General features: G+C 46.7%; 1 protein-coding gene across 1 annotated transcript; it reads right to left on the bottom strand.

The window, feature by feature from the left end:
* LOC129599424 (uncharacterized) lies at positions 1-20,732 on the bottom strand. The gene is made up of 2 exons (XM_055497648.1): positions 20,025-20,732; positions 1-788 (listed from the first exon to the last, which is right to left on the bottom strand). The coding sequence occupies exon 2, from the start codon at positions 772-774 to the stop codon at positions 1-3; it is 774 nt and encodes a 257-aa protein (XP_055353623.1). The 5' UTR covers positions 775-788; positions 20,025-20,732.
* Between the last annotated feature and the right edge of the window lie 2,063 nt (positions 20,733-22,795).

The following is a 22,795-nucleotide window of genomic DNA, read 5'->3' as shown; positions in this document are numbered from 1 at the left end:
TTAAAACTTCTTGAGTGCTTGCAGCACATCGCTTTCGGTTCGGTGAGATTTACGTAGGTCATCCATACGTCTTTCGACTTCCTTCTTTATGTAGGGTGCCGGCGCGAACCCGTCTTGAAGTCGTTTCTTCTCCCGCAACAACATTTTGAATACCTCGTCTGACATAGCTGCTGGATCCTTCGTTAACGTTTCAATTTGAATGATAAGCGACTGTCGTACGAGTTGCATTTCGTCTTCATTAAGGCTGGCCGTGCCCGTAGGTGCAACTAAACTCGATGTGCTGGGCAGCCCCTCTCGTGCAGCCTGTTCACTTGCTCTCTTATTTTCCGCATTAATTTTCGCGCGGAGTTCGTCTTCCATTTGCTGAACTCGCATCTTCTCCTGGTCCTCTTCGAATTCCTTCCGATACGCGTCTGTCTGTGGACACTTCAACGGCTCCAAGGTGTCATCCCAACCAGGTTCGTTGTTCCGGATCGCTTCCCGGTAGCGATCCTCGAGTAGCATTCGCTCTTCCACTGGGATGCTGCCGTAATTTCTTGCGCTTATGAGATTTCGAAAAACGTCCAAGTTCCCTCGTTTCGCTTCCATGATCCCAACAAGCGTGAGCGGCATGTGGTCTTCAAGCTTGTGAATACAAGTGTAGCAAGGGAATTTCTTATCAACCTTTTTGTTGTTCCTTAAGCAGTCGGGACATTTCGGATTATAGCCCGTAAACTGATCGATGTCTGCCGCCGTTCCCGTACGTTTAGGAGTGGCTTGACCTTTCTGTGCCATTTTTCCGCTTCAATCTGTAATTATAAAACAATCCGTCATATTAACTTCCACGTTAATCCTTTCCATTCCTATCCATATCAAGGCTTTTCTATCATTTTACGCCTATTCCGTTGCTGGCTGAGACTTTTCCTAGCTCCTGCTGCCTTTTCTATCACTGTAAACGTGGTGACGCTTTCTCACGTTATCAGCACTTTCTGACTACTGCTGTGACCTTTTCTATTAGTCCTAGTACTGCTTTCAGTTGACCTTTCGTAACGCTTTTTCTTTCGTTTTAAACTGTTTTATGCTTTTTTCTGTAATATGCAGGGTTCATTACTCGCTGCATATTACACTCGATTAGTTCACTCGGATTCTTTCGTCGATGGTTTATACGGCTTGAAATCGATTCGGCCATCTGGCTTAATATGAAGCACTTCGTCCGCGATCAAGGCTTCAACGGCATTCTTAATCCACTCTTTATCGCTTTCAATATTCAAATCTCCAATCGTATCATTGACGGCCATGAAGTTCGAAAGGTCATGCCATGACGCGCCATTGAGCACGCCAATGGCGTCCAGAGCTCCCATCTGTGATGGCTATCTTCCAGGCCTCCAGTTCCATTTTCCAGTCTGGGCGTTCGTTCCGTGCCCTGTTTCGGAAGGTAGTAGACGACTTTGTTGTCCTTGTTATATTTACATCCCAACTTTCCTTCCTTATAAGCTCGTTTCAAGACTCGTTCAGTCATGTTAAGTGACGACCTTCCGTTGAATTTATTGCCACTTGTCTCTTCAGATCTGTACCAAGCATCTTTTTCTCGGATGATCTGGGAGCGTTCTGGACTTCGTTCCATGTACGATTATTCACGTCCAATGCCGGTCCTAACATGTAATCTGTAGCCTCCTTTGCCGGTGTACCGCTATTTTTTCTGGGAGGATGTCGAGTCCGTTGGGTCAGCTGTCGCTGTTCTCGTCGATCCTCAGCTTTGCCAGTGATCCTGATGATGACCCCGCCGATTTTGTTCAACTGTCTTCTTTTTCCTCTTGCGGCAAAGTCTCTTGACCTTTTAGATCGCCGACCGATTTCGATCGTTCCTTCTCAAAGACCTCCTTTAATGGTATGAACAGTGATTTAGAAACACCTGTCGCGCCGAATCCGCTTCAGCTTCTGCTGCTGCCTTATCCATCGGGAGCATGACCTTTTCTTCTCCCGTTTGTCTGAAGCTTCATGACCTTTCGGTTGAACTTCTGCGGTAGTTTCAGATGTCTTCGGACCTTTCGACTGTTCATCTTTTCTGTCGTAAGTCCAGAAGGAGCCGTTATAGTAGCGTGTCGTCGCTTTCCGATTCCGAATCCATTGGGCCTTTTGTCTTCGATGAAACTGTGACCTTTTCCATGTCCTGACTGTCGGACATATTACAGTGGATCTGTCTTTCCGGTGGTATTAGACCGACTCTCGTGTATCGGATCCGTTGTCGCTTTATGTGCGTTTGTCGTGGCAAGGACGTTCTGTTTAATCAACTTGGCAATACGCGCTCGGCTGCCGTGTCGATCTCTTTATCATTCCATTTCCGTCGTTCCAAACTGCGCGTTGATGTATTGTCCGGTGGATCTGTTGACCCTAATGGGCTTGTCATTCCCGCGATTGCCCTTTCTACTCGCATTGGGACCGCTTCATTCGGGTTGTCAGCGCTTTATCCGAACTGGCTGGTCTGAACAACGGCCTCATACGAAAACTCTCGGTGCTTCTGTATAAGTTTTCCTGCGTTCCGCGCGAATTCCAACGACGTCGAACTTTTGTTTAGTGAAGCTACGATGTTGTTTCTTCAAATCGTCTTCAGGCCTGCTGAAATTTGGATGTCACCGATGCTGTTCTTATTCGTGTGAAATTCTTTTCAGCTCCGTTATACGCTCTGATTACTTCATCGACCGTGTTCAAATTATCATCATCGGGACCATCAAATTCTTCGTCTGAGTGAAGTCCAGTTCCTCTCCATCTGGTTCAGTGTAATTAACCGTCCTTAACGGGTTCGCTCTTTGCTTTTTTCCCTTTATCCAGACTTCCGCTTCTTCTTGGTTCAGTGGTTCTTGATCGTGTCGTTTTCGAGTCCGTGTGTGACCTCGCACTAACCGTCGAAGTGCTTGGAAGGCTCACTTCCGATGCCTCCGATTCACGCGACGTCTCCCGTTTCGCTTTTTCGCGAATCTGTTTGTCCTTGCGCTCCTTTGGCGTGGATGCGGAAATGACAATGGGGACAGCTTGTTTCACCGCTATGACCTTTCCTTTGAGTTTTGATGGCTCTGCTGTAGCCGATTGAATAACTTTCTTTGACTTCGTAGGTGTCGATGACCTTTCTTCAACTTCGCCGACTGACTCGTCCAATATCTCAACGTCATGAGACGCTGGTTCATCTCTTTTCTTCTTCCCGGTGCTTGTGCTATCTTTCGTCACCGCTCTTCTTCTTCTTATCTTCTTCCTCCTGTCGTTTCTTCTTATCTTCTTCTCCGTCGTTTCTTGAGAAATCGCCTTTCTTAACCTTGTCACGGTTCATGGCCTCTTCCAATCTGGGCGCTTTTCTCGGTTTGACTTTGAGGGCTTGCTTTTGAGGGCTTTTTATGCTTGTCGGCCATTTCTTCGTCTGATCCTTCTTCCTCAGGTGGGTTATCGTCTTCCGTCTCTGGTTCGTCGTCACCAGGTGGATTACAATGGCCACAGTTTGGTTCATCACACTGAAGGTGCTCATGAATTCCTTGGGCAATCTCTAATACTCTTTGTAGCGAACGTCTGGCCCCTCCTGTTTCAGTTAGATTTGCCGACGTGCCCTGCGCCTCTTCCGTCTCTCCGGCTCCGCCTTCTTGTGCCGGGGATGAATTTCAAGTGTCTTGTCTTTTCGGAGATCCTGTGAGGCGACCTCCCACAAAGGTTCTTCTTAGCGTCGTAAAATACCGTTTTGTACATCCGTCTTCCATTCGTCTTGTGAGTCGGAAATGTGCTCCATCGATCTCCGCTCGATGCCGCATCATGCTGATCAGTGTGCTCTTGAACCACGGCATCTTTTCGGTCACTTTCAGGTATCAGATCCATAACTGGTCAATGGCTGCCTGATTCGCATTTCGGGCGCTCTTCTGATACATCCCATGGGGCATATGGGACCGGGTCTCCTGTTATTGGGTCGACTATCTGCAGTTATGGTAGGGTTCTTCTTAGCGTCGTAAAATACCTGTTTTGTACGACCCGTCTTCCATTCGTCTTGTCAGTCGGAAATGTGCTCCATCGATCTCCGTCCGCCATGCCGCATCATGCTGATGAGGCCGCTTGAACCACGGCATCTTTTCGGTCGCTTTCAGGTATCAGATCCCAGCTGGTCAATAGCTGCCTGATCTGCGTTTCGGGCGCTCTTCGATACATCCCATGGGGCGGGACCGGGCCTCCTGTTATTGGGTCCACTATCACTGCGTTATGGTTTCCCAGTTTTCTCCATTGTCAGCGAAAAGTCTGAGGGTGACCTTTCTGCTTGTCGCATCTGTATATCCTCGACCGACTCATAATCATCTGACGATCGTTTCTTCGGATCTGATCCGCCGTCGGTTTTGAGCGAGTTCTCTTTGATCAACAGTTGCCGTCCGTTGTGTAGATATGCCAAGTGGTCATCATCTGTGCCCACTTTGATACGGATCCATGCATCTTCTTCGGTTGCAACTTTAGCTACCACATGCTTCATCATCTGAACGATAACTCTTGGGTTATGACGTTCTTCTGAGGAATAAACTGTAGCGCCTCATTGACTATCGTTTTGACTCTCTTTCCCAATGGCATCCTTGACTGACCTATCCGCGAGGGGGATTATACGAGTCGATCTCTTTGTTCGTTTTCTTATCGACTATTCCGTGCAGTGACCTTTCGTTCTTTATGATCTTCCCAGTGTATTTGGCCGTGAACTTCTACACTTCGAATCGAATCTGACCTTCGTTCCTTTCGGCGTGGGTGGTACACTCTTTCTACCCACTGAATCGGGGCCTGTGGCTTGCCGGCTCAGCTGGCGTTGCTTTGCTTTCTGTGGTCTTTGTTCGCTGCCCTTTCTTATCAGTTTCTTTTGGGCTTGTCGTCGGTGATCTCACTCTTTTTCCACTCGTGGTGCCACTGATGGTTCTGTGACCGGAGCTAGTACGTCCACGTCCTGATCCTGCAACCGAGCTGGCCCGTGACCTTTTCTGCTCGTTCCGTTAATACGGCATCAATCCTCTGCTTTGTGGCCAAAAGGTCCTCGTCCGTCATTTCCCATCAACCGCATCTTTTTCAGCTCTGGGTTTAGATGGTCCTGACGCTGGTAGTCGGTGTCTGTCTTGTTTCTGGGAACACCTTGAGATATCGAAGGATCTTTTTTTCGATAGTCGAAGCCATGGTCTACCGTTTAGCGACGGATGGTATTGCCACATCGACGCAACTTTTATCGCGTATTCCCCTGCGCTCTTTTTCGATCAGTTTTGTCTTTTCCTTCAGTGCGATATGACATGGTTTGATGACAGCTTCCAGGCTAATCAGCTTTCCATACCATGCGTGTTCATCTTCAACTCGCATATGAATTCGGTAAAGTTCACGACACTTTCGGTTTAATTCCCGGATAGCTTCAAATCCTTTTCTGTCAGTTTGTCGTCCTTATCCGGAACCATATTTAAGCGTGCATCGTTTTCGCTCAAATCCAAAGGGAGTTTCGGTGCGTATGCATGTATTGAAGGTTCACCTGGGGGCGTAAGTCGTAATCCGTCTGGTCCAGTCTCGTCCAAGTTAGGTCCAGTGACGGTAAAATTCTCTCGGTCGCCTATTTCCTCTGTTTGGCGAATTGCGATGAGACGCTGCACACCCAGTTGCTGCGGTGTCCTCATGCGAGGCGTCTTATGTCCGATAGTGCCAAGCCTCCCGTCTCCGGAAAAGGCGGTAGTATCGGAGATGACCTTGTGATCGCGGTGGAGTTCCGCTGAATCCACCATGTCCCATAAATCGACTCGGTGTGGTCTGTTGCGGTGGCGGCATCAACATTCTTGCCGGTCCCATCATTACTTGTGGTGGTCCCATCGGTGGGGTATACGATCCTGGATACGGTTGATAAGGGGCGCCCGTTGCTTGTCCCGAATACTGGGTTCCGGCAGGTGAGCCGTGGTGCACCCAGTTAACCGTGTCCTGATAACTCGTCTGCTGTCCTGGATCGTGATACACGTAATATCCCTGGCCGCCATAGTAACCTCCTTGACTTGTTCCAGGTTCATTCTAAGCCGTTCCCACTGACGACGTTGATCCTTCACCATATGAAGTGTCATAACCGTATTCACCTTCCATTCTTATAGGTGTTGATGCTTTTAGTGGGTTTCCGATACTTTCCGAGTCTGAATTATCCGAGTTTTGTCGTTCCAATCTGTCCATTAACTGTGCTTACCTTCTATAAAACGAAACAATAAAGGTTAGCTTTTTGCACAGTGGTGACCTTTCTTTTGCCTTCCCAACTCTATTTTTAATTAAGTGTGACCCTTATTTATGTCTATGTGGTTATTTGTTCTCTCGTCCTTTAGTTATCCGATCAAGGAGTTCTTTCTCGGCTGCGTCCTCAGGTTCGCCTTTTGGGTCAATAAGTCCGTAGGGGTCGGTTTCTTTTTCTTCTGTTTGACTTTCCGCTCGTTAATTGCTTTCTGCCATATCACGGCCCAATTGTTCAGCTTTTGATTTGACCGCTTCTATCTCCTCTTCTCTTTTGTATGAGGTCATTCTTATAACCGGTAACAGTGTGGTTCGACAAAATCTGGGTCACGCTCTGACATCTCAGCGTCCGTACGCTGTTTCGAAAGGTCATCCTTATCTTCAGTAGCAGTGCGTGGTTCCGAAAAAGGATTGTTGCAAGTCCTTTTTGGAGGTACGCTCTGGTACTTCTGAGCTGTTCGGCCTTTTTCCAGTGACCTTCTGCCAAATTACCAGCTTCCGCGTTCAACTTAATTGTGACTGCAGTTTCAAAGTCTTTGTCCTCTTTCCTTTTCCTTCCTCGCTTCTGTTTCGGCTTATCTCCGTTTAACCCATCTGTTTGACCTTCTCCCATTTCGGGTAGCAGAGGTGGTTCGTACCGGTTTGCTGTGTGACTGAGTCATTTTCGGACTCCGCCTTGATCTGTCTTCTTTCCGTTAGCTTTCTCCGTTTCGGGTAGCAGAGGTGGTTCGAAAAAAGGTTTTTCCGAATCTTTTTGAGTACGCTCTGTTGCCTTTTCCTCATCTGGTAATGGAGGGTGCCATGGTTTCAACCGGTCGATCGAAACCACCTTCAAGTCTGCTTCCTTCTTCGGGTTCTGCTCAATGACTTCGGCTTCGTTTGGTCGCGGGAAACTGAGAATCTTCCACACTTTGTCGTATTTCGACTTAAAGTCCGATTGGTTTTCTTTTTTCCCTTGTTTCGTATCCTTTGGTAGCCGTATCAATACGAAATCTCCCACTTTAAAGTTCGGCTCCGACTTCTTCTTGTTGTAAATCTCCGCGTTCTTCTCATAAGCGTCTTTAATATTACACCAGCCACTTCTTCTGCAAAGGTCAAGTTCTTCTTCATGGTCTCCACCCATTCGTCTGGAGTCCCATAATCATCGGGTATATTCGTTTTGTAACCACATCTTCCGGCATTGTCATTTCTCTGCCGTGCAGAATATAGTATGCTGAATATCCCGTTATGGCGTGTACGACTCTGTTCATCGCCAAAATAACATATGGGAGGTACTTGTTAAACTTTCTTTCATTTCCCGCTTTCAGGTATTGCGCCAAGCCATCCGCAATTGTCTGCATCTGTCTTCAACTTGGCCTTGACCTTCTGGGTGATACGCGGTTCCAAATGTGTGTTTAATCTTAAACACATTGGTGACCTTTGCCAATACTTCAGCTGTAAAGTGTCGTCCGCGATCCGTATGCAGGATGTGCGGTGCTCCGTGTACCAATATCACGTGCTTCACGAACACTTTAGCGAATTCTTTAGCCGTTGCTGTTTTCATCGGTACCGCGATCACGTATTTCGTCAGTTGGTCGATAAATACCGCTATGTACTTGTATCCACGTTTCTTCGTCGGTAACAAAGGTCCTTTCAAGTCAGCATATACTCGGAAGAACGGATGTCCCACTTTAATCTCTTGCAATTTTCCGGGTGGACATTTCCTCGGTGTTTTACGGAACTGACATCCTTGACAGGCGAGTATGTAATTCTTCACGTCTGTACTCATCCTGTCCCAGTAATATCGGAGTCTTATTGCTGACAATGTTTTCTCAAATCCCAGATGTCCCGCTGCTTTCTCGTCGTGCAATGCGTGGATTATTGCTCTTCGCATTGACAACGGTACAACATATGACCTTTCAAGTTTTCCATTTTTATCCTTTACTCGGTATAATATACCATTCCATAACTGGTAATGCACTTCAAATTTCGATCTTGTTTCCGCGTCTGGTAGGTGTTCCAGTTCGTCTATGATCATTGCCAGATGGGGATCTTTCAACTGTTTATTCCGCAATTGCAAGTTTGAGTCATCAACCTCTTCTTCGTCACCTTGCAGGTTGACAATGCGAACTGTCGCTGTACTGAGTTCATTCCAATCCTTGATGACCTTGCATCGTGGTAACGGTTTATACCGCTTTTTCGCCTGTTTTGGGAATCTCAACAGTTTGATTGGGCATTCGTTCAACGCTTGTGCCACTTTGTCCGTTTCCCAAAGGTCATCTCTATTCTCCGCTCTATCATCAAGTCCCGTGACCTTTCCATTCTGCATTTGAGATTCCGCGTCAAGTCCGGTGACCTTTAAGTCACTAACGGCGGGCAACCAGCTTCTCACTCGGTTCACTTTTGCTTCGTTTTCAGCCGACTCGTTCGCCGTAGCTGAAGTGACCTTTAATCGTTTCTCCTCTGTTCCACCATCTGCAGGAACAGCTGTCCAACTTCAATTGCCGGTTCCTTCGTATCGAACTCCTTCTTGTAATCCTCGAAATTCGGAATCTCGTCAAATTCTTCTTCGTGACACGTCGGACCTTCGATTGGCGCTCTTGATAACGCGTCCGCGTTGTCGCAATATTTCCCCGGTTTGTATTCGATTTTAAACTGGTGACCTTGTAATGCCATTGCCCATCTTGTCAAGCGTGGGTTCATTCCAACTTTATTCGTTTCTGACCTTAGCAAGTTGGTCAGCGCCTGATGATCCGTCCTTACGGTGAACTCGGCATAATCGATGTACGGCTTGAATTTCCTGACAGCGAACACTACTGCCAGACATTCCCATTCTGTTACACCGTAATTCTTCTCCGCTCCATGTAGGACACGACTGGCGTACGCGATCGGATGTCCATCTTGTGACAGTACGGCTCCGATTCCCTCTTTGCTCGCGTCGCATTCAATAACGGTCGGTTTCGCGGGGTCAAACTTTGCCAGTACTGGACCTTCACAACAACTTCTCTTCAAACTATTGAACTCTTCTTCATGCACTGCAGTCCAGTCCTTTTTCACGTGTTTATCTTGTCTCAGCAACTCATACAAGTGGCAAGTCTTCTGTGCGTATCCCATTATGAACTTGCGATAATAATTCGCCAGTCCAAGGAATGACCTTAACTGCCTTTCTGTTTGAGGCCGTTTGAATTCTGAGACCGCGGTGACCTTTTCCGGATCCATTCGAATTCCGTCTTCGCTGAGTATATGACCCAGAAATCCCATTTGTCTCATTCCAAATTCGCATTTCGTTGGCTTAATCGTGAATCCCGCTTCCACCAGACTCATTAAAACATTTCGCAGATTCTGCATGAAAATTTCCCAAGTTTTTCCGGCGAAGATCACGTCGTCGATATACCCGAAAACGCAACCTTTTCTTTTCGCTTTCGAAAGTACTTTATCCATACACAATTGAAACGTTGCTGGTCCGTTGCATACGCCAAATGGCATTCTTTTAAATCGGTACATTCCATCTTGTGTTACAAAGGTCGTCTTGTTGATTGACGCTGGATCCATTGGGATCTGCCAGAATCCACTTTGTAAGTCCATTTTTCCGTAATATTTGTTGCCTGCGCACGCGTCGAGCAACTCATCCGGATTTGGTAACGGGTAATTATTCTTTCTCGTTAGCTTGTTAAGCATGATGTAATTGACGCAAAATCTTGTTCCCATTGTTCCGTCGCCATTTTTCTTTACTGCCAATACGACTGGGAAACTCCACTCGGCGTCTGACGGTTCAATTACATCTTGTGCCAACATCTCTTCGATATGCTTTGTTATAAACTCGCGGCCTGTCCAACTCGTTCTGGCCGGGTTACATTTTACTGGTTTCGCATCTCCCGTATCAATTACGTGGGTGACCCCTTTCACATCTCCATACGGTTTCTTTGATGTGGGTAAACCTTCCAGAATTCCCAAAACGCGTTGTACACGTCGTTTTTCTGCTCTGGGTAAGGTCAGGTCCCAATTTCAGGTTTTCGATTATCTTTTAAGTTCAGCTTTCGTTGTCTCATCCACCTCAGGGTCTTCGAGTACGTTCTTTACTGTCCCTGCGTTGACCTTTACATTCTCCATATGTTCATACGGCTCAACGTAGCCGAGAAGCTGATTTTTCTTCACGATTCGGTATTTGCTACTGTGATTTGCGATAACGATTTCGAAGTATTTTCCCTGTGGTCCGTCACTCCTGCCAACGGTTGCACTTCAGTTTCCACTTGTGGGACCGGTGTAAACATCAGCTTGTTTTGAGCCGGTGCATATTTTCCCATCTTGACCTTTACACGTGTGCAGTTTGACGGTTTCAATTTGATTCGCTGATCGCTGTAAACTTTGATCACGTCCTTCGACATTCTAGCTTTTTCCACTTTCAATCTTCTGACTTTAATATCCTTTTCTTTTTCCTCATCTACTTCGTCATCTTCATCCAAGTCCATTAAATCCTCTTGCTCCGAAAGGTCACTTACACCTGAATCTTCCGAAGTTGTTGAGTTATCGCTTGAACTCGTCCACTCGGAGTCGGAGTTACTGCTCTCATATTCTTGTGCAGTGGCTTGACCTTTGTCAGCCTTTTCGAGTGGACGCTCATCAACTCCTTCATCTTCCGATGAAAGGTCACTTCCGTTTTCCGGCGAATCGCTAAGTTTTTTCGCTTTCGAATTTTTGAGCAGGGGTTTGTCCCCTTCTTTTGCTTTTCGTCCGTTTCGTGCGGCGACTCTTGGGTGACTCCTTGCTACCCGAATTCTCGTTGGTGACCTTTCTGATTGATCGGAGTTTGACCTTTCTTCGTCCGATTTTGACTTTTCCAGTTCATTTATTTCTTCGCGGCTCGTTAATGGCTTTTCGGTCAACTCGACCGGCGGGCATTCCTCACCGTTATCGAGTGACCTTTCCCCGTTTTTGCCTCAGTTACTGGGTTTTGCTGTTCGTTCGATATCCTTTCAACTTCCTCTTTGAACCTTTTCCACATTTCACCTCTGTCCGTTAACATCTGCGCAATATCGAAAGCTGACTTTGAACTTTCTTCTGTTTCATTCGATTGTCCTTCGGCTATCTCTTTAATTGGTTCCTCTTTCTCTGCTTCTTTGACAGTCCCTTTATCGGCTTCATCCTGTTGAACTGTTTCGTAACCTTTAGGTCGTTTAGGCCCAACAAAGATGCAGTTTGCCATCAGCTCTTCGGTGACCCATTCATCATTTGGAATCGTTTCATACATGCACCATGTATCACCGCCTCGTTCGGGGTAGTCCACTCCATCTGGATCTGGTGCAAAGGTCACCTTTTTCTTTTGCACTAATCCCGGTAACCTTCTTTTCCGGGTAACCTGTAATTCTCGCATCTCTTTTACGTCAAATTTGGGGATTTCTTCCTCGAATTTCTTCCAGTATTTCTCGAATGCTTTTTCGTTTCCCTCTTTTAACGCGTTGTAGTACACTTCAAGTGATTCGTAGACAGGTGTTCCAAGTCCTGCCGGGAAAATGATCGTTCTCCCTTCACCTTTATACATGTGGTTCACACGGAAGTCCCAGAAAAGGTCAACTCTCGCTTCTTCCCACATTTCTCCTTCCTCGGTCATTTCTTCTATCTCTCGTTCAAATCTCCTTTCTGTTGCTACCGGATCGAGAGGATCTTGGATTCCTTTCTCGACACGTTGCAACCAATGGTTTAGCCATCTGCCTCTTCCAATTATAAAACTTTCCACACATGACAACCACGTTCGATATCTATTCCAATGATACCGTTCGATGTGTGGTTTCCACATTTCGTTTGTCCGCATGATGCTTTTCGCTTTCTTTTGGGCATGACCTTTAAGGTCTGCTAATGCGGCATTACATCTTGGCCATTCTGAAGGGTCATCTTGAGAGGCATTTTCACAACATTCCGCGCATTCCCATTGTGGTTGCACTCTGCACGGATCCTCAAAGTAACCGTGGTGACAACTCCCGGCTCGTTCTTCTGGAGTTAATGTCCTTTGACTCGCTTCAGGTTTAACCTGTTCCTGTACTGTGGTATCTTCCTCACATTCGATTGGAGTCACGCTTTTATCCTCAGAGGATATTTCAATGACCTCTGGTTCTTTTTCTGTTCGGTGACCTTTCAATTGTTCGAGTGCCTTGTCGCGGATTTCGCTTGTAAACATCTGTTCCTCTTCAACTATTCGTTTCAAAACTCGTAACCTTTCACTCTTTTTATCCTTCCCCACTTTAGCCGTCTTTATTTCCAGTGCCTCTGGTACTGGGATAGGCTTACCCACTCCATGTCTGGCACAAGAGATTGTTTCGCTGCAACTGCCGCTTCTTTCTGTGTGGCAATTATCTCTTCAATCGTTGGTGACCTTTCAATCGTTGGTGACCTTTGAGAGTCACGTTCTGTTACTTCCTCTTTGGCTTTATCTGGTAGCCTTTCATTTTGGGTAGCAGATCGTGGTTCGAAAAGGTTCGAATTACGCTCTCGTTCCAAGTTCTCAGTTGCTGGTGACCTTTCGTCTTCCTTTCCCAGTGCCTCTGGTACTGGGATAACATCCGACTTTTCCATTTTCATTTTCGTTTCCAGTGCCTCTGGTACTGGGATAATTCTTCCTGCTGCACTTTTGTCATTCCCGGTGCCTCTGGTACTGGGATGACCTTTCTCTCCCTTCTGTGCCAGCAAGGTCCGATTTAATGTCTTTTCGATCTCCTGCTGAATCATTTGCAACTGCTCAAATGGTGACAATTCTTTTCGCGTCATCTTTTTCTTTTCGTTTCCCGGTGCCTCTGGTACTGGGATTAGCGTTTATTAACCATTTGAGCATTTCCCGTCTGTTTTACAAGTTCGGTGACCTTTCCGACTTGAACTTTGGCGACTGGTTTTGGGTCGTCTTCTTTCTCTTCTTCACCTTCGTTATCCATTAGTACGAATTTCTTTTCCAAGAAGTCAAATCCAATAACACTTGTACGTCGTCACACTTCGGTCGGACGTAGAATGAATGTTCGCTAGTCTTTTTCCTTAAGGTCACTGGCGCTACACAGTAGTGCGTCACCAGGAATCCTGACGTTCCGCTAATTCCATTTATTTTCACCAATCTGTCTGGTGGCAATGGGAGCATATGAGTCCATTCTTCTCGCAAAACGGTTTGCTGATCAGCGACGTCTCAGCGCCGGTGTCCAACATTGCGTTGACCTTTATGTCTCCCACTTTCACTTCGTGTGTGTACGCTTCAATTCTCTTGGGCAGTTTTCCATTTTGAATCTTCAAAGTATGAATCTTACATTTCACAGGAATAAGCGATACTGGTCCCGGGTCCATATCGGGAAGCACTTGTCCTTTTGCTGGAGTGCTGTGACCTTTCAGTATCTCGCTCAGCTTATCAATCCTATGTGGAACATTAGTCCGAACGTCGTAATATTTTCGCGGCTTTTCTTTATTTGTTCGCTTCTCTGTAGCCATTTTATCACTGATGACCTTTTCCACGTTCTGCACTTGCTCATTTGCTTTTGTGCTCTCCATGTGACCTTTAGTCACTTCATTTATCGTTTGATGGATCAGTTCCTCTTTGCGATTTTCATTTCGTTTATCTCTCAACTTCTCAATGACTTCACTTGTTATTTGGTCCGCTCGCTTCAGTTCGTCTTCTTCGCTATCTTTCATCTCATCTGGTGACCTTTCATATGTAACCATGTCATATCCCTTTTCGGTCATCCATTGCATCACTTTTGCAGATACTTCATTGTTCGTTTTCGTTGGGTCAATTTGCGAAGACATCCCGTCTGTTCGGGCTGGTGACTTGTCATTGGCATCCTTTTGCAGTGCTTGTGATAAGTCCCGTGACCTTTCAACTGCGCTACTCTGTTGCGTTTGCGCTATCTCATTTGTCCTGTGACCTTTGGGCTAAGTCCTGTGACCTTTCGTTGCGCTTCATGACAAATCCGCCACCTGTCAGCTTTTGTATGGGGACTTTTTCTCCATAATTCGGCGGTTTATCCTGTGGTGGAGCATTACGTGAATGATTCCAGTCAGCGAATGTCTTCTTATATTCCTCTGGATTGAATACTGGGACTGGGTTCGATGACCTTTGCGCTGGTTTCCCGGTAACCAACTCTTCCAGTCGCTTTCTTTCACATTGCGTTCGCAACTGTTGCATGTCCCAGTAGTCCTCTTGTGACATTCTCGCTTTCTGCTTTGCTTTCGGCGTCACAGGTATCCACATCCCGTGATTGCCATTCGGTCTGTAGGCCACTTTTTGCCACTTCTCCTTCCGTTGCAGCGTTATTGCATCTACAAGTGAGTCATCGGAGTTCTGTTGTGCCAATTCGCCATTCTTTTGCTGCGCTGTTCGCAGTGTCAAGTCTGTTTCTTGACCTTTTAACACGACGCTGTCGCCGTGACCTTTCGCATTCGCACTCGCTCCTTGACCTTTAACTTGGACTTTTCCAACAGAAGGTGACCTTTCATCTTTACTAATGACAGTGATATTCTGCTTAATCCATTCTTGCCTTATTCGCTTCTCTTCTTCGTCTTCTGAACAATTCCAAAACTTTGGCTTTGGTTCCCCGTAACAATCGCACCTTGGCTCATTCGCCTTGTCGTTTTCTGCCAAAATTTTTCGGGATTTTGCGTGCTGTTCATTTTCCTCTTGCGCAGTATCGTTCTGCGGTGGTAAATTTTGGTCTTTCGATTTGTCATTTATCTGTTTCCGAAACCATTCGTGGTGCATTTCCACTTCTTCTGCGGTATCAGTTTGTGGTTTCTTTTGGTTTAACAGAGCTTGTTGAATCTTGGCATTACGTAATGCACGGCGTTCAGCTAACACTTTTTCGCTGCAATACGGTGACCTTTCATTTTGCTGCACTTCTTGCAGTGTCGCGCTACCGTCGACAATTTCCACTCGCAGTACCATTCTGCGGTGACCTTTGGTCCCGTTGCGCGTTTCCACTCGCAGTACCATTCTGCGGTGACCTTTTATCCACTTGGACGTTTCCACCGCCTTTTTGCGATGACGGCATCCATATAGCCGTTTCTCTTTGCTGTGACGGCATCCATCTAGCCGTTTCTTGTGGTTGCGGCATCCATATAGCCGGTCCACTTTGCTTTTTCGCTGACGGCATCCATATAGCCGTCGCAGTGGTCACATTCACTGCAGTACCATTCTGCAGTGGTGACCTTTCCCTTTTATCCGGTGGTTTAGGGTCGGGTCGATCAGTAGGCTCACCGGTGCCTACTGATCTTGCCCGTTTCCCTGAACCGGCGCCCCTCCTTGTTGCGCGCCCTGCACATTTCCCTGCTGTTGATCATTCACCGGGCCGCCTCCGTTTGGCTGGCCACCACCCTGTTGGTAGTTTCCGCCTCCATTTCCACCGCCTCTGTAATTTCCGCGGCCATAGCCTCTGTTCCTTCCTCTGAAGCCGCCGCCGCGCTGATCCAGGTCATATCCATTTCTGCGACCGCTTGGCGCCAACCACCGAGCTCGCGCAGTCGTTGCCACTCGTTGAAGGCAAACAGGTTTGGGTTCTGTTCCGGTGGTGTGTTGGCGAATTTACATCCCTGAGTCTGGTGGTTGCCATACATACAGTACTGGCACATCTGCACATTGTTCGCCACCCATCCATCAATCATCTGGAACTTAAACTCAGTTCGTGACCCTTGGTTTTGCTGTTGATTCCTCTGAAGTTCCCTTGACCTTGACCTTGATTCTGGAAGTTCCCTGACCTCCATTCAATTTCCATTTCCGTATCCGTTTCCGCCAAAGTTTCCGTTACCCATTCCTTGTTGTGGTAACCCAGTGTTCAAAGGGGCCACATTCTGTGGTGCCGGTGGGGCCACATTCTGAGGTATCGGTCTCACTTGAGCCGCCGCCTGTATCGCAGCTACCATTGCGTACGTGAGTGGCTGTCCCGTCTGACTGTCGATAAAGGTCACTTCTTTGGTGACCTCTTGCACCGGAGCCTCCCTGCGGTATTCCACCGGCTGCTGGACTGGCGCAGCTGCCATTCTCTGTTGCGGCACGTTTTCAACTTGGCCTTGGCGGATGGTCACGTATTCCTGATTACGTTGACCTTTCGGCGCCTTATACTTTTCCTCTCCCGTTGCCCAATGTCGGAAGAAGTCCTTCACGTCCGTTGGCGTCTTGCACTTCTGTATACGCAATGCCTTGTAGAGTTCGTTATCCCCTCTACATCCTTCAATTAGGAAGCCGACTGCTTGCTTTTCGGTGATAATTCTCTTCGCTTTGAAGCGCATTATCGCCTGATAATACTGGTCAAGCGATTCCTTTCCGAGTTCAAATTTCCTCGCGTAGGCCTCACGTAAGCCTAAGACTTCTTCGTCTCTATCGCCATATTCATCTTTGAATTTCTCCATCCATTCAGTTATTGAAAATTCGGTTCCATCTTCTGCTGCGATGTCCTTTTCTCCTTCAAACCATGTTTTTGCAGGACCTTTCACTGCACTGGCTATCTCAATCATGACTTGGTCGTCTGTCAACTGATAAGTCCTTTGGGTTTCTTTCACCAATCGTGTCCACCCACTCACTGTGTCACGACTGCCGTCAAAGGTCATGAGTGGTGTTTTCCTGGCCATCGAGTTGAGTGCTTTTGTCAGTTGCACCGCTGTATTTTCTGCTCTCTGGTCATCGTCTTCTTCACTACTTCCATCATCGCTTTGATTTCGTTTCGCTTTTCCATAACGGGATTTCCTTGGACGCTCCTGCCGGCTGGGGGGTCTGTCCCGTCGTCCTTCATCAATGAACACATTTGTTTCCATGTGCGGGGGAAACTGTGAAGGGTCACCTCGACCCATATGCGGGTAACTTTCCGACGGCGGCTCTTTATCGTCGATGACCTTTTCGCCATTTCTTTCGTTTTTGACACTTCCTTTGCCAGTACCGGTTCGTAGTGGCATTTCGAAGTGGAAACTTTTGCCCGTGCCCGTTTCGTGCGCCTTGCTATAACTGGGCGGGGGCGACTCCACTGTTGAAGTCCTGACTCCATATTGCAGAAGCTGTTCATCTTTGTGCTTATTAGACATAACAAGCGCCTTATTCTCATCCTCAAGGCGACGGACTTTCAACTGGACTTCCTCTTTCTCCGTTTTCAAGTTCTGATTCTCCTCCTTGACCTTTAACATATGTTGGTGGAGTTGGAAAGTCTTCTCCTGAATGACCTTTTCAGTGTCATTCTCCACCTTTTTAATGTGTTCCGCCAACTGGGTCACATCCCTTTCCAGCTTCGTGTATTCCTCGACTGCTGCTTTCAGTTGGTTTTTCGTCTGGGTGACCTCATCTTCTCTTGTCATCACCGTTTGGGTCATATCAATCAGCTCCGTGTTGAGCTTGATAATCTCCTGCGTCTTCTGGTGGACTGATTGTTGCCACTCCTTATCTTTCAATTCAAGTACCGTGACCTTTTCATCCAGGAGGTGTGTCTCGTGTTCCCACCTCATGCCTTGCTCGGCAATTGTCTTAGCAGTCTTTTTCAACTCGGTATTCTCTTCGGTGACCTTTTGAACATCTTCTTTCAACGACTTGTTCTCTTCCATCACCTGCTTAATTTCGTTCTTCAACCGCACACCTTCAGTGGCTGTAAGCTCCCTCAGGTCCTTAGCCACTTTGACAGCGTCGTCGGCTCTCCTCTGATGATCCTGTGATTCTTTTTGAAGGGTTCCGATGTTCTCGTCCCGTAACTTCAATTCGTTTCTCAGCTTAAACACCTCATTGGTGTTTGTCAACAATCGTTGAGTAGCGTCGACGAGTTTGGCCGCGTATTCATCTCGCTTGGCTTCCGCTTCGGTGACCTTAAGTTTCAGTGAGTCACATTCATCCTTCAATTCGGCTAAGTGCCGTGACCTTTCGGCTGATTCTTCTGACATGCTCTCATTAAGGTCACTAACTGCAAGATGACCTTCCATTTCTCTGTCATCTGCCATTTTCAAATATTCATCGGCCAGTTCCTTCTGTCTTTCATATTTCACTTTCCAACCATCTGCGGCACTTTGAAGGTCACCCTGTTGCTGCTCCAGGTCGAAGAGGCGGGTTTCGAGTGTGGTCAGTCTTTCTCGGTATTCCTGTTTCCGCTTGTCCGCCTGTCGTTCGTTAACTTCCAATTCGTTTTCCAATTCGCTGACACGTCTCCTCAAAGTTGACGTGGGGCTGTTCGGTGATGGCGGTCGTACATTGATGACCTTTCCAGTTTGTGTCCGTTCAATGAGGTGCTCTGGTATGTCCTTGAATCGTGTCATCCCTTCAGCGCGGTCAGCTTCCTTCATCGCAGTTTGGAAGGACATGTTCATCGTCGCTTCATCATCCGTGAAGTATGATTCATTCGATTCATCCGAGACCATTGGAGTTGCCCAAAGGTCATCACCGACAGTCTTATCGTTTAGTGAAAGGTCATCCAGTCCCAGTTCCGCCAAGTCCTCTTCGGTGACCTTTGTGTTTCCATCTTCCACTTGAGCTTCCACTTGAGCCAGATTTACATTTTTATCCTGCTCATTCGTTCTGCTGGTGGTAGCATCCAACTGTGATGCTCCAACCGGTTCCGCTCCCCTTTCTGTGGGCTTTTCCTCCCCGGTGACCTTTATCTGGTTCATCGGATCACCTCCCGCCATGGATGCGGGGGTGTGCTTCTGGTCGTCACTGGAGCTTTCCTGATTGGCGACCGCCTCGAGCGCCTTCTGATAAGTGCTATCAGAGCCTCGTGAATCCTTTTTCTCGAATGCCTTGGGCGCTCGAGTATTCCGCTCATGTCCAACTGGACGTGAGTATGTGTGCAAGTCCTTTTTGTACGGGTTCGGTGCGCTTTGCTGTGAGCTGCGGGAGCTTTTGCTTCCCTGACTACTGTTGGATATCGGTTCTTCTTTGTCTTTGTCCATGTTGATCGGATAACTTGGACGCTCCTGTCAATTGTTCTCACACACACACGTTATTGTATGGTTTATTCAATTATCCTAGAGGTCACTCTGTACCTCCGAAATTTTTCTAAGTCCTTATTAAAGGTCACTTTTCGACTGAAAGATTTCGACCAAGTCCCGTTTAAAGGTCACTTTTTCGGTAAAAAGTTCGAGAGGTTTGCCCTAAAAGGTCACTTTCGGACAAAACTTCGAAACCGTTTTTACAGTTTGAAACACGTTTAGCAAATGAAATCCTACAGCTGCTGATATCGCTGTATCACTATTCACTTCAATTTCACTTCGATAAAGGTCACCTTTCGTCAGTTTCAGATCACAAAGGTCACTTAAATAAGTCAATTAGGACAATTCCAACTTTTTAGTAAAGGTCACTTTTCAGGTAAAAAGTCCTGTTCTGGTCTCAAAGGTCACTTTCCGACTCAGTTCAACTCAAAAGGTTGCTTTCTGACTCAATTTCTGTTAAAAGGTCGCTTTCCCGCTCAATTCAAGTTAAAGGTCACTTTTAAGCTCAATTCGATCAAAGGTCACTTTTCCTTTGTCTCAACTCAAAAGGTCACTTCTCAACTCAATTCAAGTCTAAAGGTCACTTTCCCGCTCAGTTATCTCATCTTAAATCAAATTTCCCATTACGACTCGAGTTCAACGGAAAATCCCCATTCGGGTTGTTTACTTCGTTCTGATTGGTCCGCTAGCTCAAAATATTCAGTTCAAATGTCGACCAATCACAGCTCAGATAACTGACCAATCCCGTTTCACCATTTAAATTTTATATTAGCCTGACGTCACGGTCAACGGCCAGACATGCGTGCCGCGTGCAAAACTCCGCCTACATCTACGCTCAGCTCAGAACGGACCAATAGGAATTGCCAAATTTATCAACTAGCCAATCTCGTAATTAATAACGGTTTTTCTACCTGTTCACCGTCTGTCCGTTCCACGTCCGTCCGTTCCACGGGGAAAGTGATCCAGATGATCCAATTCTTCTTCCAACTCCGTTCCCGCGTCGCCGCTGTTCCGTAGCGTGCCTCGCGCTATTAGTAGGCTACTGTGCCGGCTGTGCCGTAGCAACAGTAATGCTCTACTCCAGTTTGGAGGAGTCTGATCTGGCAAATCCGTGCGCCCCTTTTAGCGCTTCGCCGCTTGTGGCCCACGGCTTAGGATTCGCTGAATCCTTGCCGAGTATCGGTGACACCAGTGTAGGTCTTCGCTGAAGACTCTACACCGAGGAACACCGACGACTGAACTCTTGAACTCTTGCACAGCTGGGGCAACAGCACGGTTCTTCGCTGAAGATACCGTACCGAAAACCGAAGCTGGAAATCCGCGTCAGATGAGGCAGTTCACCGCTTGTGGTGTGCGCTTTGCTGTAGGATTGACCTGTGCTTTACTGGTCGGGTTCCACGTCAATAACAGGCCAACTTTGCCTGACACAAATCAAATCAGAGAACCGCTGTCGGCTCTGCTACCATCTAATGGTAGATCCAGAACAGATCCACAGACGGAGACAGAAACGGAATCTATCCCGTGGAAGTGAGCAATACGATCTGGATTGCGAACTATTGCGAAATCACAAAACGTCGCACCGTAAACTGCTGACTTTTTAATATTGAAAGTCTGCACAACAGAAAATCAACAAGTGATCGGCGCAGCTCGATCGTAAAACGTAGAGCCAATTCAACAGCGTGCAACGCTGTGCAGCACGTGCTATACCGCACCCACTATCAGAACGCAAGCCAATCACAAGAGACACAACACAGACACGTAATCCAAAGGCGTAGCGCCACAGGCGTAGCGCCACTGACGTGAACGCTAGTGATCCCGGTCTCACACAGGAAAACAGAATAACCGGACCCTAAATAAAGATATTTCGGTGTAAGTGTCCACGCACTAGGTAACCACATTCTTTAATCTTTGGAATGTAGCAGTCAACATACACCCTGGTCACGCCAAGTTGGCGGCATGACATTTTATTTTTCTACCGAATCGTGTTGCGCATGGATATCAAATATTTTTGCAGTTTCCAGTGCAGTTTTTTCTTGCAAATTTTCTAAGTATAAATTACTCGACTTTTGTTGCGATGCCGCGAGAAACTCCTAACAAAGCGAAGGCATCGACTGAACGAGTCAAGGCAGTGTTTAAACGAATTTAATTCAGCCAGAAAATCAGGAACAACTTTAGGGACTTGAGATTAAGAGTAGTTTATTGACAATTGAGAGGCTGCTTCGTGAGCAAAAACTGAAATTCGTCGGCTGGACCAAACACATAAAACGAAGCGCAAAAAGACAGCGACAAAAATTCTGCAGTAACCCGCTTCCTGATATTTAGTTTGTCCAAAACATCTGAGAGCACAAATGCACCAAAACCCGCTTGTGCCCCTTCCGCCCATCCGAGACTCAGTCTATCTTATTATACAACCTCAGCGACCAGCGAGGAGAAGTTTCATATTTCTTTTATTCTCGCAATGCCGCTATAAAAAGCATCATGCGGGTTTTGAAATGTCGTAAACCATCATAAATTATTACTGTACCGACATTAAGTACACAGGAAAGTTTTGGCGATTTACATTGTAACTGTTGTATCCAATAACCATGCCTTGTTACTGCACGGTACCTAATTGTTTACCATAAATTTTACGAACAAAAGGGGACGAATTCTCAAAAGTTCGCCACAATTCGCAGCATGCTGCCCCTGCACACCATCTGGTTGCAACTAAATGACAGCACATATACGAGTCTGCAGCCGGGACAAACGCCAACATGTTAACGGTTTAGAAATAACCAAGCTTGTCCGGCAAAAGTGGTTTTAAAATTTTCGACTGGCGAATATGTTAACGATTGAATTTTGGCACCTTTCTTCCAACCTTCCGTACATGCACCTTTCTTCCAACGACTGATTTACAGTGTCGTTGTAGAAAGAATTTAGGACTATGTTACTAGGTACGGTCATTTGACTGCTAAATCTTTATTCGGCAGCTGTATCATTTCCATTCCGTTGCTCCAATCTGCGCGACTGTGGAAATTGTGATGCCCATTTTGGGAACGCAGAGTTTGATAAGCCTTTGCTGTTTCTCTTTTGACAAACTTTTACTTCAATGCAACCTGTAACAGAGCACGTTGGAGGCAGACCATGAAGCGCAGTCTTTAACAGTGTGGACGATTAGCTTATCTACTGAAAACTGATGGTTAACAACACCGTACTTTTCATGCTGCTATAAACTAGCTAACAGTGAACACCATTCAGTACGTACGTACGCGCATTACAGACGGTATGTATACAAACAAAAAAACACACCGTATACCAGAAGGAAGAAAGCTGTTAAAACAACGCTTAGGTATTCGAGAATTCAAAAAGCGAGCTTGTTCACACGATGGGTTTACGGGGATCTGCGTCAGCGGCGGATGAGCTTTGTGCGGATCATAGAGAACAAACCCCGTAGATCGGATAAAAGATGGGTCGAGAATAAAGGATCCAAGAGCGCCTGTAGCGTCCATAACACATCCAGACATTCATCCAGATCATCAGCGGGTTTGAAATCGTGGATGGTGAATGACATCATCTGCAATACTTCGTAGGGCGTCCATGTAATCAGCAGACTGATTGTCAGTAGCGTTAAAGTGACAAAAGCCTGGGCACCCTGATTGCGCTCTCTGGCTCTGGCGCCGGCGCTAGTTATGGGAACACCGCT

The sequence above is a fragment of the Paramacrobiotus metropolitanus genome, unplaced genomic scaffold (genome assembly GCF_019649055.1).
Source record: "Paramacrobiotus metropolitanus isolate TYO unplaced genomic scaffold, Prichtersi_v1.0 Parri_scaffold0000145, whole genome shotgun sequence".
Classification (NCBI taxonomy): domain Eukaryota; kingdom Metazoa; phylum Tardigrada; class Eutardigrada; order Parachela; family Macrobiotidae; genus Paramacrobiotus; species Paramacrobiotus metropolitanus.
Note: the sequence above shows the minus strand (reverse complement) of the source record. Positions and strands in the feature narration are given on the sequence as shown.

Excerpts from the sequence above, each read along its gene's own strand:
- LOC129599424 (XM_055497648.1), bottom strand. The coding sequence starts at position 774 with ATGGCACAGAAAGGTCAAGCCACTCCTAAACGTACGGGAACGGCGGCA.